This window comes from Bolinopsis microptera, chromosome 6, assembly GCF_026151205.1.
Source record: "Bolinopsis microptera isolate Bmic1 chromosome 6, MBARI_Bmic_1.0, whole genome shotgun sequence".
Lineage (NCBI taxonomy): Eukaryota > Metazoa > Ctenophora > Tentaculata > Lobata > Bolinopsidae > Bolinopsis > Bolinopsis microptera.
Window position 1 is genome coordinate 12,965,771 of NC_087077.1, and position 15,806 is coordinate 12,981,576.

The 15,806-nt window shown below is 37.4% G+C and overlaps 1 protein-coding gene and 1 long non-coding RNA gene across 2 annotated transcripts in view; one reads left to right on the forward strand and one right to left on the reverse strand.

Annotated features, from left to right (window-relative positions):
- Positions 1–748: 748 nt before the first annotated feature.
- On the forward strand, positions 749–6,342 carry LOC134817252 (uncharacterized). Its single transcript, XR_010160495.1, has 2 exons — positions 749–1,089; positions 5,447–6,342. It is a non-coding gene; the product is annotated as an uncharacterized LOC134817252 (long non-coding RNA).
- Positions 6,343–8,888: 2,546 nt separating this feature from the next.
- Positions 8,889–15,806, reverse strand: part of LOC134816300 (multiple PDZ domain protein-like) — a 54,905-nt gene continuing 47,987 nt past the window's right edge. Inside the window, exons 31-41 of the mRNA XM_063825079.1 lie at positions 15,610–15,774; positions 13,390–13,522; positions 13,074–13,252; positions 12,768–12,930; positions 11,643–12,611; positions 11,315–11,435; positions 11,112–11,196; positions 10,223–10,345; positions 9,955–10,082; positions 9,636–9,754; positions 8,889–9,440 (exon numbers count right to left, since the gene is read on the reverse strand). Of these exons, the coding sequence (XP_063681149.1) occupies positions 9,304–9,440; positions 9,636–9,754; positions 9,955–10,082; positions 10,223–10,345; positions 11,112–11,196; positions 11,315–11,435; positions 11,643–12,611; positions 12,768–12,930; positions 13,074–13,252; positions 13,390–13,522; positions 15,610–15,774 (2,322 nt within the window). The 3' untranslated portion in view covers positions 8,889–9,303. The remainder of the gene's footprint in view (positions 9,441–9,635; positions 9,755–9,954; positions 10,083–10,222; positions 10,346–11,111; positions 11,197–11,314; positions 11,436–11,642; positions 12,612–12,767; positions 12,931–13,073; positions 13,253–13,389; positions 13,523–15,609; positions 15,775–15,806) is intronic.

Sequence of the window (15,806 nt, forward strand, 5' to 3'; positions counted from 1 at the left end):
GTGCGTCACGTCATGATAGCTGTACCACGTGACCGACAAGGCCATGTATACTGTAACTGTAAGGTTTTAGGTTGATGCGCGCACAGACTCAAGTCTCCACGTGCGCGCATTTTGTACTCGTTCATGGCGTTGCAGCCTTGAATGTTGTAATATTGTCCGCACTCCAATTTGGCCTTTTCGTATACTTTTCAATAGTACGTTGCCTCACGACCTTTTTCTCTCGTCTGAAGTACGAATTGACTGTTTGCAATTAAGTTGATGTCATCAGTCATTGTCGCACGCAATCAAAGGAATTACAAAATCTTTGACTTTAGAATGTTATCCCACTTATATTATGAAATAATTTTCATGCTTACGGCTCCAATCATTACGAGTCGCAAATCGAGTCAATTTCTTTAATTCATATCGATAATTTAGAGTGAGATCAATTGTTACGCATCTCGATTTAGTATCAATGATATACTTTAAGTTGATTTAATTGGCTTGCTTAAACAGATCATTAATATATTAGGTATTGACAGTATCTCATATTATCCCGTTTTCCGAAAATCATATTGTGACCTTGAGTATCTTGTATAAATTACAATCTTATTAACCCCACCAACCCCACAAGATTTTTGTAATTTCAAATTTAGGTGAGCCATGAAGTGGGAGCAATTAACAATAACAATACCTAATGTATTTTTTAATCATTAAATTTCATGAATATTAAATATCTCTCACAAAACCCTTTAAAGCTTAATTTAACAGGATTCCTAATATTATGACGTACAATTAAACGTGTTTTCATGGGCTGCACTCTAAGTAAGAGTCTCAATCCAAATGACAATTTTACGGGTGATGCTGAAAGAAATGAAAATGGGAAAGAATCAGAAGTAGAACACCTAAATGGAAATGGAAATGGAGTCGACAATGACGATGATAGTGATACTGATAGCGTGAGCGAGTTTCTTTCTAACGTCAAGGAAGCTCAGACAATTGATTGTATCTACAATGATCAAAAGAGTTCACAGGTTACCAGAGACAGCTTAACTGGAAACATATCACATTTTGTGACAAAGAAGAGGGAATCGTTGTCTGTTACTTTCCGTAAGTATTTTTTAATTTACCAATAAAAAAATTATTTTTTAAATGTGCATAGCACTTATAAAACATAAGTTCCCTTCCATTGTACTTGTTGTAGCTGTAACTTGTAACTGTAACTCGTATACATGTACTATGTAGTATATAGATCAGCTTTTATTATATTACCACTAACCAGCTTATTATCATATTAAATTTAATTGAGCTAAACTATCCCTTTCGAATCCCGAATTCCAATTCAAGTTTATCATTACTATGCTTTAAAAAATGTATAGGGGTCATTCACATATTGCGTAATTTGACCAAAACCCATAATCATGGGTAGAGTGGACCGCTGCCAGTGTCTCTCTTTCCCAAACAAAAGGAAATGATATTAATTTGATTGACCGTTTTCAAATGCAAAATGATACCGAGAATGAAATCGGTCGCTCGCTTTTCCCATTCATTCACGGCTTATAGTTATACGAATTGTAATAGGTTTCGATAAATTACATCGATCACTGTATGCTGTAATAATCTCTTTGGGTTGCGTTCGGGTCGATACCTAGTATTTCGGGATAAGGGTGGTAGTTAGTGAATTAGCTGAAGTTTATTGAATCTTTATTGCTGAGTACAGCTGTCTTCAGGTATGGTAGTTCTTCTTAATCTATTACATTTGTAATTGTAAATGAATGGGAAAAGCGAGCGACCGATTTCATTCTCGGTATCATTTTGCATTTGAAAACGGTCAATCAAATTAATATCATTTCCTTTTGTTTGGGAAAGAGAGACACTGGCAGCGGTCCACTCTACCCATGATTATGGGTTTTGGTCAAATATCATCTCTTTTTGATAAATGTCAGGGTACTTTATAAAGTCGAAATATAAACTGATATCTTCAATAATAAGGAGGAAGTTTCAACGATTTCGAAATTTTTCCTTTGAAAACATTTCCTTGTGTTTGGGTAAGCATATCGGTCGATCACTGACTGAATTTGCCACTTTATACTCATTCAAGTTGGCATTAAATTTATATATAATGACATTGAACTGTCGTGGTAAAGCAGAATTTGTTCGAAATCACGAATGAGCAAAATTATCACCTTTCGCACCTGCAAACTATGAGCGGACGTTGCGTGCGCATCCAATATTGAATCGCCGTAAATTTTTGCGTGTTGGTGTTTTATATATAGTTTGATAAGCATGCAAAGTTTCAAAGTATTTCGAGAAGAACTGTAATCACAACGGCAATCTAAAGTTGACAGAAAATGGTAAAAACAGCAATTTTCAGTGATTTTAGCAATTTTTAATCAATTTGGGCGTGTCCCCACGTGTGCATCTTTTCGATTTTTAACTTTAAAACTAGCCTAATGCACAATTTATACCTATAGGAAGCAGAACTGAGCTCCACAACCCAAGGGATAGCCCAACACCAGAGAATACTAAATCGCAAAATTAAAGTTTTTATAAAATAATTCTTCAAAAAAGCACTAACTTCAATGGCAAATATCTTTATGAAGGAGCAAGGTAGGGAAACTTTCCGGTAGATTTTCAGAATGCTTAAACAATTATCTAACTTCAACATATCCTCAAATTTTGAATAAAATTACTCTTTTATGGCGTAAAATCGATTTTAAAAGTGATTACTTTGTCAAAAAACAGGTTTTTAAAATGGTTAACTTGATGACGTCATCAAGTGGTAATGATGACGTTAAATTACTTTTTAATATAATGTAAACTAAAGTCTAAACAATTATCTTCAAGACCTGTGGTCCGAGATGGCTGTATCTTTAAAGCTTCTGAATCTACGGACACCTTAATATAGCCTATAATTTACTGGCAAAGCGTCTATCCCTGAATATATCACAATGCTGGCATGCATAACCGTTGCCCTTATATTCACAACACTATGTACCCCCTATACTATTGTATCCCCTTTATTGTTTTCCAGGCATTAAGACTCATCGAAAGTAGTTCAGCAGGTATATTTAAGTTCAAAACATTCTAATTCAATGTTAAAGATGACAGGAATAAGAAATAGTTATGTGGAGGTTTTTAAGAAATTTGCGCAAAATACGCGCCAGCATGTTATACGAAATTAGGTAAAAAACCCAAAATCGCCATATTCAGGTGCCTTAAAAACCATGTTAAAATTGAGTTAGAGATCTGAAACTTTGCAGAGCGTCTAGACCTTGTCCAAATCGACTGTAAAAAAAATTTCATGTTGCAGGAGTATCGGGAAGTGGGTTTTCTGGAACCCCTGTTTTACAACAGATTGTCGTGAAGCTATATATATATATAGTATAGACGCTTTTGCAGTAAATTGTAGCCTACATTTAAGTGTCCGTAGATTCAAAAGTATAAAAGATACAGTCATTTCGAACCACAGGTTTTAAAGATAATTGTTTATACTTTAGTTTACATTATATCGAAAAATAATTTATCGTCATCATCATCACTTGATGACGTCATCAATTTAAGTGTTTTTAAAACTTGATTTTTGACAAAATAACAACTTTTCAAATCGATTTTAAAGCATTAAGGAGTAATTTTATTCAAAATCTGAGGACATTTTCATCTTAGATAATTGTTCAAGCATTCTGAAAATCTACCGGAAAGTTTTCCTACCTTGCTCCTTCATAAAGATATTCGCTATTGAAGTTTGTGCTTTTTTGAAGAATAATTTTATAAAAACACAAAAGTTGTGAATTAGTATTCTCTGGTGTTGGGCCATCCCTTGGGTTGTGGAGCTCAATTTTGCTTCCTAAAGGTCTAAATTGTGTTATAGGCTAGTTTTAAAGTTGAAAATCGAAAAGTTGCACACGTGGGGACACGCCCAAATTCATTTAAAATAGCTAAAATCACTAAAAATTGTTATTTTCACGATTTTTACCAACTTTGGAGTCCCGTTGTGATCCAAGTTCTTTTTGAAATCTTCTTAAACTTTTCATGCTTATCAAACTATATATTAAATAACACTATGCAAAAATTTATGGTGATTCAATATTTTATGCGCACGCAACGTCCGCTCAAAGTTTGCACGTGCGAAAGGTGAGAATTTTGCTCATTCGTGATTTCGAATATATTCTGCTTTCCCACGATATTAAAATGGCATTATATATGAATTTAATGCCAACTTGAATGAGTAAAAAGTGCTATATTCAGTTTGTTATTGACAGATATGCCTACCTAAACACAAGGAAACGTTTTCAAAGGTAAAATTTCGAAATCGTTGAAATTACCTCCTGACATTATAATCAAAAAGAGATGATATTTGACCAAAACCCATAATCATGGGTAGAGTGAACCGCTGCCAGTGTCTCTCTTTTCCAAACAAAAGAAAATGATATTAATTTGAATGACCGTTATCAAATGCAAAATGATACCGAGAATGAAATCGGTCGCTCACTTTTCCCATTCATTCACGGCTTACGTATTGTAATAAAGCTTATTGAATGGGAAAAGCGAGCGACCGATTTCATTCTCGGTATCATTTTGCATTTGATAACGGTCATTCAAATTAATATCATTTTCTTTTGTTTGGAAAAGAGAGACACTGGCAGCGGTTCACTCTACCCATGATTATGGGTTTTGGTCAAATATGTATATCTGTATATCTGTATATCTGTATATGTCCCGACAATCTGTCGTAAAACAGGGGTTCTAGAAAACCCATTTCCCGATGCTCCTGAAACTTGAAACTTTTTTTGCAGTCGATTTGGTTAACGTCTAGACGCCCTGCAAATTTTCAGATCTCTAACACAATTTTAACATGGTTTTTAAGGCACCTGAATATGGCGATTTTGGGTTTTTTACCGAATTTCGTATAACATGCTGGCGCGTATTTTGCGCAAATTTCTTAAAAACCTTCACATAACTATTTCTTATTCCTGTCATATTTAACATTAAATTAGAATGTTTTGAACATAAATATACCTGCTGAACTACTTTCGATGAGTCTTAATGCCTGAAAAACAATAAAGGGGTATAATAGTAAAGGGGGTATAAAAGTCAAGCCCAAGGGGGTAAATAGTAAAGGGGGTAAATAGTAAAGGGGTTAAATAGTAAAAGGGGTAAATAGTAAAGGGGGTAAATAGTAAAGGGGGTAAATAGTAAAGGGGGTAAATAGTAAAGGGGGTAAATAGTATTGTGAATATAAGAGGCACGGTCATGCTTGCCAGCATTGTGATCAACTGAGGGGGGGGGGGGGGGGTTCCGAATGATTACGCTAGTGTAATTTTGACACAATAGCTATGTGTAAAACTGATTACGGGGGGCGGGGGGGGGCCGGGGGGGGGGGGGGGGGGGTAAAAATGTTCCAAAAAATGATAACGTAATACTAATATGTGAACGACCCCATATTTTAAAGGTTTTCTTCTACTAGGAAGGTTGTCGAAAGAAAAGCGGCGGGACACTTTTGGGCGTGAAGTGAAAGTCAGCCCATTTCATTCATCCTCAACACCAGACTCAGTTGACGAATACGTCTCATCTCTGAATGTAGCAAAAAAATCGATGAACGAAAGGAGGAAATCTGTAGCCACATATGATCAGGATGACGATGAGGAAATGGACCTTCTGAAGATCAGGGACAATCCAACCCGAGCAAGGAGGCTGTCCTCTCGAACCCCTAAATTTCAACCAATACAAGAGTTAAGAATGGAGTCTCCGCCTGTCCATTTTAAATCACGCTGACAGCTTGATGTTGTTAAATTATGACCTTCAGTTACTGCGTTCTTTAAGCTCCATCAAATACCTAAGTTTGGTATAATGATTATGGCCCATACATGTGGCATTTTTTGTACTGTGTACACTCATCAGACAACTTGATTTTTCCTTCACTATCAACACTTTTCTATTCGATTTTGACGTACGTGAGAGAATAAATGTGTGATATTGTCGAACGGATTGAAATAAAATCAGTTAACAGATTCCATTAACTAAATAATTAACAATCACAATGAGAGGACTTTAGTTTCAGAGTATTTGCAAGACAATAAAGCATGCATCAAATATGCAGTATGACAGGAAAACGGTTATCCGAAAACCTAGATATTTTCTTTGCTTATGGCGGCAAACTTCCGCATTTATTTTTACCATGGAGAAAAAGTTTTTATTACAAGCTAATTTTCTGATTGACATATCTACATTTATTTTTTAGTTGAAAAATAAAGCACACAATTTTATTCATATCAATTGAAATTGTAAAATGATTATATTTATACGTTGTAAACAGTAAAACTTGTAAAAATATCAAATCGAATGATTACATGATAATTTAAATGATGCATCTTTCCTTTAAAGATTGAGTCTACCCTTTGCAGTGACTTCTAGAAGTACTAAGGATGAAGGAACTGCTATAATTAGCAAATTGTCTTTGATTTTAAAACTTGAACCGACATTTTTATGCCCGCCTGGATATAGCAGCTGGACTGTCTAGATGTGTGGGTCGCAAATTCTCAGTGTTGATCTTAAAAGATTTTCAAAGAAATCATGATTACTTGATCTTTCCTGTAATCACTTTAACAGACTGCTACTAGATACCGAATTAATAACTGAAATTCGATCACGTGATAATTATAAATCTGCGTGAAAGCAGTCGGCGTTAAGATTTTACCGGTGCAGCGGCTAGTACAATGTACACCTAATACATTCCAAATGTTTCCGCAGACTATTACTCCACCAGGCCTAGGTCATGTCGGTTGGAATTGTAGTTTTCATATTCATAACAACAATTACAACATATTTTCAATCTTATCGGACGATTATTGATCGAATGACTCACATATGTTTATCAATGCATAAATCAATTCCAAAACATTAGATACATCTTTCGCTAGTAGTAGTATAAACAGGACGATAAGATTAACAACTTAGTCTTAGATAATATCACAGTGTCGTTATGTGAATAATTATTATATTAATCATGAAGTTTCAAAGAGGGCCAATACACAAAAGCAATCTATACTACACCAAATTCCGAAACATTTCACAACTACCATTACCAAAAGCTATTAAAAATCTGCTACCAATTATTGACTAATAAAAGAAATAAAACAGCTAAACTAAAAGTACTATATCAATATGAGGTGAATGAAATAAGAAATTAAAAGCCCACTTCACAAGGGTTTCGAAATTCGCGAAATTATTGCTTCCGATGAATATTTTAAGGGTTCGGGTCTTACAGAATCTGACTCTGAACCCGCTGTTAGTCAGTTATTTTGTTTCAGTCATCAAAACCTAACATTTTTAACCCTGTCAATTAAGGGGGCATACACCAAAACAGTGGTTTGTGCCGTCCAGACCAAATGACCTCATAGGCAGTTCAGTGACCTTCTAGCGCACCGTTTCCACACCAAAAAAAATTATTTTGAGAATACCCATTTTTGTAATCGATCATTTCCTGGTTGAGAGTGCAATTTTCGGAAAAAATTATTTTGTGGTTGAGACGCTATAAACTAATCATTTCTTGCGGTATCGGATTGAAATTTTGCTCGCCGTTTATTCACATCTATTTCAAGGTGTGTGTAAAATCTTGATATCGTATCTAAAAAGGCTGGTGTGTTATGAATTTTTAAAGTCAAAAAGCTAAAATTGTCCTTTTCAGGCTTATTTTAACAAAAAGACAGTCAGGGAAGATCGGATTGATTTGATGCTTGACATCAAATTGTTCTCTGAATTCTGGCGCAGTTTTTGATGCCCTCAAAAATGTTTTTACTCATTCAGCTTCAGATGTATTGGACCTCAAAGCCAAACAACAAATTTAGGCACATTTTTCGTTTTTAATATTTACTGATTTTTCTAAAATTTTGATAGGAATGTGCTAGTGACTTTTTGAAGGGTGCAAAATAACCGCAACTAGCACATTTATATATGAGTTATGAACAACAAAACACCCTAAAATGCTTCCCTTTGAAGTTATGGGAGAAAATGTGATTTTTTATCTGCAAAGCCAAAAAATCACATTTTATCCCATAACTTCAAAGGGAAGCATTTTAGGGTGTTTTGTTGTTCATAACTCATATATAAATGTGCTAGTTGCGGTTATTTTGCACCCTTCAAAAAGTCACTAGCACATTCCTATCAAAATTTTAGAAAAATCAGTAAATATTAAAAACGGAAAATGTGCCTAAAATTGTTGTTTGGCTTTGAGGTCCAATACATCTGAAGCTGAATGAGGAAAAACATTTTTGAGGGCATCAAAAACTGCGCCAGAATTCAGAGAACAATTTGATGTCAAGCATCAAATCAATCCGATCTTCCCTGACTGTCTTTTTGTTAAAATAAGCCTGAAAAGGTTTTTGACTTTAAAAATTCATAACACACCAGCCTTTTTAGATACGATATCAAGATTTTACACACACCTTGAAATAGATGTGAATAAACGGCGAGCAAAATTTCAACCCGATACCGCAAGAAATGATTAAGTTATAGCGTCTCAACCACAAAATATTTTTTTCCGAAAATTGCACTCTCAACCAGGAAATGCTCGATTACAAAAATGGGTATTCTCAAAATAATTTTTTTTGGTGTGGAAACGGTGCGCTAGAAGGTCACTGAACTGCATATGAGGTCATTTGGTCTGGACAGATTTGGTGTATGCCCCCTTAAGGCATAAGGGGTCGTTCACATATTATTACGTAATCACCTTTTGGACATTTTTTAACCCCCTCCCCCCTCCGTAATCAGTTTTACACATAGTTATTGTGTCAAAATTACACTAGCGTAATCATTTGGAAACCTTCCTCCCCCTCGGCCTCGGCTGATTACGTAATTTGAACGACCCCTAAGTCAAAGTTTGTCACCAATCATTATTTAATCCTATGTTTAATTAAAATTGTCACATCTACTTCTATTTCTAGTAGCAAAACTTGGGAACAGCAATAAAATCGTCTTGTGAGTGTTTACTGATGACTGAAAATCTTCACTTTCAGGTCACTTACACTCCCTGGGTGTGTATTTGAACTCTTATGTTCGTTTAATTGCAGAATATTGTTCACCCTAAAATGAAATGTCTATTGCATATTTGCGTTGACCGCAAAGCCAAAAGTCCCAGACCTAGGTTTTTCATCTTTTATGGCGTTTTCATTTTTGGTGTGAAAAATTGGCTTCAAAGTGCAGGTGTTCCGGACAGATCTGAAGTTCGACAGAATGATTGATAGTGACAGCGTAGATCGAATAATTTCACTTGGAGTTGGAACTGATGACGTCACAATGTTTCTTTGTGGTCATGCGATGAGGGCGTCACTGTATGAATAAAGTGACCGTTTCAGTACACGACTTCAATAGCAATGTCGCTTCTTCTCGGCTGTAATCCTCGATGCTTTTGCCGTTAACAGAAATTATCTGGTCACCCCGCTTTAGTTTACCGTACGCAGGTCCTGGGGACAATTTCTTGTTAATTTCGTTAGATATCAGAAAGTATACACCAGGCTAGCAAGCTTGATTTAGTTCGACAATGTAAGAAAATTAATTCTTGAACTAAGTCTGATTTAATTCAATCAGCTTAATAAAGATCGATCACAATTTGAAATATCTGTGGTGGACATGATTATGTTGACAAAAGTTTAACTTACCATTTTCGAAGACCTGTTTGATGGTTATTGGCAGAGATGGAACATTGTCTTTTCCTCCTACAATGCTAAATCCAAAGCCGTCCTGAGATCTCGTTAACTTAACCATCTTGAAATCAGGCCTGAGGTGGAAAGAGGAGCTGATTTTCAAAAGTTAGGACACAAAATATCCACAAAATCTGTATAAAGTTTATAAACTAATAACACTACGGCAAATAGGTACAACCCCTACAGTGCCGACCAGCTCTTAACCGGCTAAAAGCCGGCTGTCACGGTTACAGCTCTGACATCAGGTTCACCCTTAACCTACTCTAGCCCATACCTATTGGTATCAGGATCCGTGACCACCAAAGTAACGGGAGTCGTAGCCTCCTTAAGTAGCCTCACTGCATCCTCATGACTAAAGTCCTCTACGTTTGTGCCGTTTATGGAAACTATTCTGTCTCTTTCCTGGGTGAAATGTGGGTAAAAGAGGAACGCTTTCTAATTTCTATCAATTGGAAATCTTAATAAGTTATCCACTCGAAGTCGAACGGCTTTCCATAGGAATCAAAAATGAAACGATAAGCTGAGGGAAAACAGTGTGGTACCTTGAGGACTCCCGCTCTAGCAGCAACGCCACCCTTTGTTAATGACGATATAAAGAGAGGTATTGAACCTAGTGGCCAGCCTCTTCCACCACCTAAACTCAATCCTAGTGGCTGATTCTTTTCCTGAAACGATGGGGTTATTAAAGTCTAAAGAGAGGCGTAATCGTATCGGTTACTATTCTGACACAGCAGAATTTCAGAAGAAGTTTCAGCTAAATAATGCTGTTTGTGCTTTCTCATTTCTGCAAAATGTGCTTTCTGCAATGTGCTTTCAAGTTTCAAAATTATGAAGGACAACAACATAACTGGTGATAAATTCTAATAAAATAACATCCTCGGTCCAAAAATACCGGAAGAGTACCTGAAGGTTAAGAAGTAATAAGTTAAAGTATAAATATAATAATTTAGCTGTGCTCCAAAAAAACATACCGTGTCCGTAAATAGTGCTTTGGCGCATATATAATATATATACTACTAAGACATTACTACTACTAGCGAAAAGCACTTTGAGCTAGCCTTACATTATCACCCGGACCCAACTTAATTCCTCCGGCTATAACAATACCCAAAATACCATCAGGTCCCTAAAAAACGTAGACTTGTAAATCACAAAATGTGATTTAAAACGTTTTAAATAAAGTTCGAGGTAACCATAATATCTATTTTTAATGGGCATAATATAGTGGCAGTCTATGCTATATTGCGATCAACCTGCTACTTTCCCAAACTGTTTTTGTAGATGTCATTTTAAAGATATATTTAAGATATTATATCAGGTCTTTACAAGTAATCTTAGTTTTTAAATTCTCGTGTGATTTGAATGACATTAATTTATGTGTTACAAATTATTTTAAAAGCTGTCTGACTGTTAAAATATAAGAACACATACCCGGTAGAGATTAGCAGTCCTAAGAACGGGGGGTTTCGGCTTCGTGTAGCTGTTAGACGACATATTAGACCGGGTATCGTGCGGTCTAAACACAATTTAGATACATTAACAATCGAGAGAAGTGAATCCTTTCTAAAAAGATTTTAAACAATTTGAATTTTTCTACAATTCGGACTCAAAATTAATCAAGAATGACTGCTAACCTGGAGTCAAAGGATTGGACACTGTGGGTAGAGATACTCTGGACACTGTACGAAGGAGCGTAGTCCGACTGAAGACTGGTAACTGAGTAGTGGGTCAAGCTGTCCGTCCTCTGCTGATCCCCTGTAATTGTATAGTGTATTAATTAGCAATTAACATAATCGAGTTGAAACGTAAATCATATTTCTCATCTTTTAACATATTTTAAGGTGGTGAACTAAAACAATATTGGCAATACTGTTAAAGTGATAGTGATGTATAGTAATATTGATTACATCTTACAAATTGTTGTTTTAACTGCAAAATGATGTGAGTATCAGTAATACGTACGGTCGGTTACATTAGATCGTTTGGACTGGGTACTGTGTGTAGAGCGAGAAGGAGAAGGGTGTCTGGGCTTCCTGTTCATCTGCCTTCCTGACTGTTCAGATGATCTCCGAGATTGGTTGTCTGGTTCTCTGTACCTCTCTCTTGAATCCCTCCCACTAAAGTCCCGCTGTGAAGCTGGCAAGCTGCCAAATTCTTTCTGTGACCCGTGTTGAGTACTGCCATAGTCTCGTTGTGAACCGTGAGGACTCGAGTTTCCTATGTCTCTGTAAGACCCGTGGAAGGAGGATTGCTCCATGGCCAGGTCTCTGAGGGAGTGTTGAGGACTCATGTTAAACTCCCTTTTACTACCAGGATGACTAGGGAAGTCCCTGGTAGACCCTTGGGGCGTGCTGTGTCTGTCAGAACCGTAGTCATGGTCCCGTGGCATGTCGTACTGATCCCGGGCGGAACCGTGGTAACTAGCATTACTCAAATCTCGTTGAGAATTAGGGTAACTGTTCAAATCTCGCTGTGAGCCATGATTACTATAATTCAAATCTCGTTGGGAACCTTGGTAACTATTGAGATCCCGTTGAGAACCCATATCTCTCAATGAACCAGACAGGTTTTCCAACTGGGAGTTATGATAGCTGACTGGATCCCGCTGCAAACTGTGGTGACTATTGTCCATTAACACCTGCTGCTGCTGCTGACTACCTAGCTCTCTCTGGGAACCAAAAGCGGACCCCGTCTGACTGTCTGGCCCGGTTGCTCTCATCTCTTTAGGTGATCCAATGGGAGTGTTGCTGGATCGGAAGGAGCCCCGGGGCGAGCTGTGAGGGGACCGGTTGTAGGAGCGATGAGAGAGTCGGGGAGAACTGTGGGGAGAGTGGGTGGACTGGGGGTGTTGTGCTAGGGGAGAGGGAGGTGGGGACTGTCTCATCAGCCCTCGGGAGGAGTGGAGGGATCTTTGGGAGGAGTAGGGTGAACCTGTAGGGAAGAGATATTCAGAGGATTGTTGATAATAATACACTTTCAATTTTTGTCCAAGTTTAACTTATTAAGATTTTAAAATATTGTGCACCGAATGATGTTAAATCGTCAAATTTAAATCACTGTAACATTAAACATAAGTTAAATAAGTACCTCTAGAAGAAGGCTGGCTGTTCCGTGCACTGCCAGCGGAGGATCTCTGAGGAACAGGGGACTGTTTAGCACTTGGGGACTGTTTCTGTGAGGAGGACGTAGATCTGTTGTCTGAGTCTCTTGTCGGAGTTCCCACCACTAGTTCTACCATGCTGCCACAGCTCTGTAAGATATTATGGTAACTTAACTCTTGGGCAAGAGCGATGGGAACAGAAATTATGGCTTGAGATTGAGGTTGTTTGGGTTTAAAACTAAATTAAATCTACAGTACAAAAACACTAACCCTTGAAAATTGAAAAACCCTACCTTGAGGATAGCGATGAAGTCAGGTTGCCTCATGTACTTGACATTCTGTCCGTTGATATTGAGAATCCTCTGACCACGCTCTACACCACCATGTTTCTCTGCCACACCTCCGGGCGTTACTTTAGAGATGTAGATACCAGGGTTAGACCTCTTTTCTGTGATACTTAACCCGAGACTTCCTGAGAAGAAGATCTTAGATGTGACAGGGTAAAGTAATATTGGTCATAACCTCAAAGGATTTGTTTTATTTAAGTTTAGTTACTTCACATCGAGTTAATCAATCAACTTAAGTCTAGCAATTGAAGCAATAAGAAACCTGATTTGGGTTTATCGAGGATGACATCATGCAGCTGATACATGGGGGAGTCTCGCTTCACCTCTATCTCAATATGTGCTTTCTTTTCCGATAATAAGATGGCAGCATCCGACAGTGCCATGTCTCGAGTGCTCTGAAATTATATTGATTTAACATGAGTGAGACAGTTGATCCTGATTTTCAAGATGGTGAGCAATATCACAGAGTACCTTGAAGAATATACGGCTGTGCCTAAAGCGTTTTACTAACTCAGTCTCGGGCATTAAAATCACCTCCCAATTATTTGAAGCTTTTAGGTTGCGCCGTATTCGTTTTAGAGGTCTATAATCTTTCGTAGCCAACAAATCAAACCCAACGACCCACAATTTGATCTTGGGTCGTTTGTTGGTAGAAATGAGCCGCCATGTTGATTTGGTTTTGAGTGCGTAAGTTAAGCTCTGCATTATAAGTTCTACCTTATCATGATCATCAGACATATTGTCACTTATTCTAGACAATTTCATTATAAACTACAGATAATTAGATATAAGCAGAATAGCAGATACTATTAATCTTGAACAGCCTGAATTTACCAAGCTCCGCAAAAATTGTTGAATCGTTTTTCATTGTTTCACAGATATTCGAAGAATTTCAAGATTGACGTAGTTTTACGGAAAGAGTATTAATTTCAAAGCTAATTGCCAAGTTAAGCAAGTTATCAAGCATTCAAATGATAAGGAACTTGTTACGGAGGAATTTATTGCTTGATAAAAACGATCACTTCCTCCGTATCAATCTGAACACGCTAATTTTGACTGCACTATAACTGCTAGACCTTGTGATAACATGATAACTGTTTCCTTTGTTAACTTTAATAACCTGACGATTGCCTTTAGTTTTTATGTAAATTATTGGTTTAGGTGTCCGAGTGTTGGTAAGTGGTAACAATACATTAAATTTTACCCTTATGGAAGACAGGTGATCCTGTGATCTGATAATCAAATAATGGTGAATATTGCATGGGCATCCTTACACTTGCATCTGATCCAGTGATCCTGCCTGTATTTATTTGGTGATGTGATCCGAACTCAATTATAACGGTGTTACAGATCACGTCACAAGACTACTTCAGGTTATACAACCGACTCGGTTCGCATGACACGTTACCTTGTTGGTGACGAGGCATCAAGGTCACCACAAGGTGAGCCGGATCTGGTGGTGATTATTGCAGGACGACACGTGCTATTACGAACTAATAAATCTGAATATATATGGTGCTCTGTTTTCAGAATAGTATCATATTCGTTTTTATCATCCTCTAGCTCTCAACTATCAACAATTACCTTCAATTACTACAGTCTATACCTCAACATGAATACCTCAACATTCCTCTCCAAAGAACGACCCATCTCATCTGTATTCCCCTCTCACAGCTCACCAGACAACTGTTCCACTCCAGTTACTACTCCCACTTTCTCATACCTTCAAGGTGAACCTGCCTACAACCGAAGCAGGTGTTCTGCTGGTAATCTCACCTTCAAGAAGAAACTGGGATCCCGACTGACAGCTTTTAAACATCTTCTGAGAAATTAACTCTATAGAACCTAACTGAACCCTTTAACTCTGGATTCGAACATACGTTACCTCTGGACTTCAGCCTGTTACCTCTCGATCCAAATTGTTACCTCTGGACTTCAGCCTGTTACCTCTGGACCCAAATTATTACCTCTGGACTTCAGCCTGTTACCTCTCGATCCAAATTGTTACCTATGGACTTCAGCCTGTTACCTCTCGACCCAAATTTTACCTCTGGACTCCAGCTTGTTACCTATGGACCCAAATTGTTACCTTTGGACCCAAATTGTTACCTCTGGACCCAAATTATTACCTCTGGACCCAACCTGTAACCTCTCGACCCACATTGTTACCTCGCGACCCAACCTGTTACCTCTGGATTCAAATCAGTTACCTCTGGACCCCACATTAACCCTGGATTCAATCTTCTACCGTTGAACCCTAACCTGCTACCGATGGACAAGGAATTATCATTATTTGTGGATTATTATGTGCGACTCATTTATAACTTTTTTTCATCTACACAAAAGTTCTCTTTGGTTCAAAATTATTAAGACCATCTCAATGATGAAATGAAATTGATCTAAACAACAATAACAATTACAGCATATTATCATAAACAATAAATAAATAAAACTGGGAACAGGGAATACATTTAAAACTCACGTTCTCGTTGATACGAATGATGAGGTCTTGTGGCCAAACAAGTTGCTGTGCAGGAGAATTGTTCGTGATGGACTTCACAAGGATACCCTCAGAATGGGGGTAAGAGAAGAGGATGATGCCAGAACCACTGTCACCGTTAGCTATTTTCATGGGTATTGTATCCACCTGTTGATAGGGTTGAGATTAGATTTAGTGTA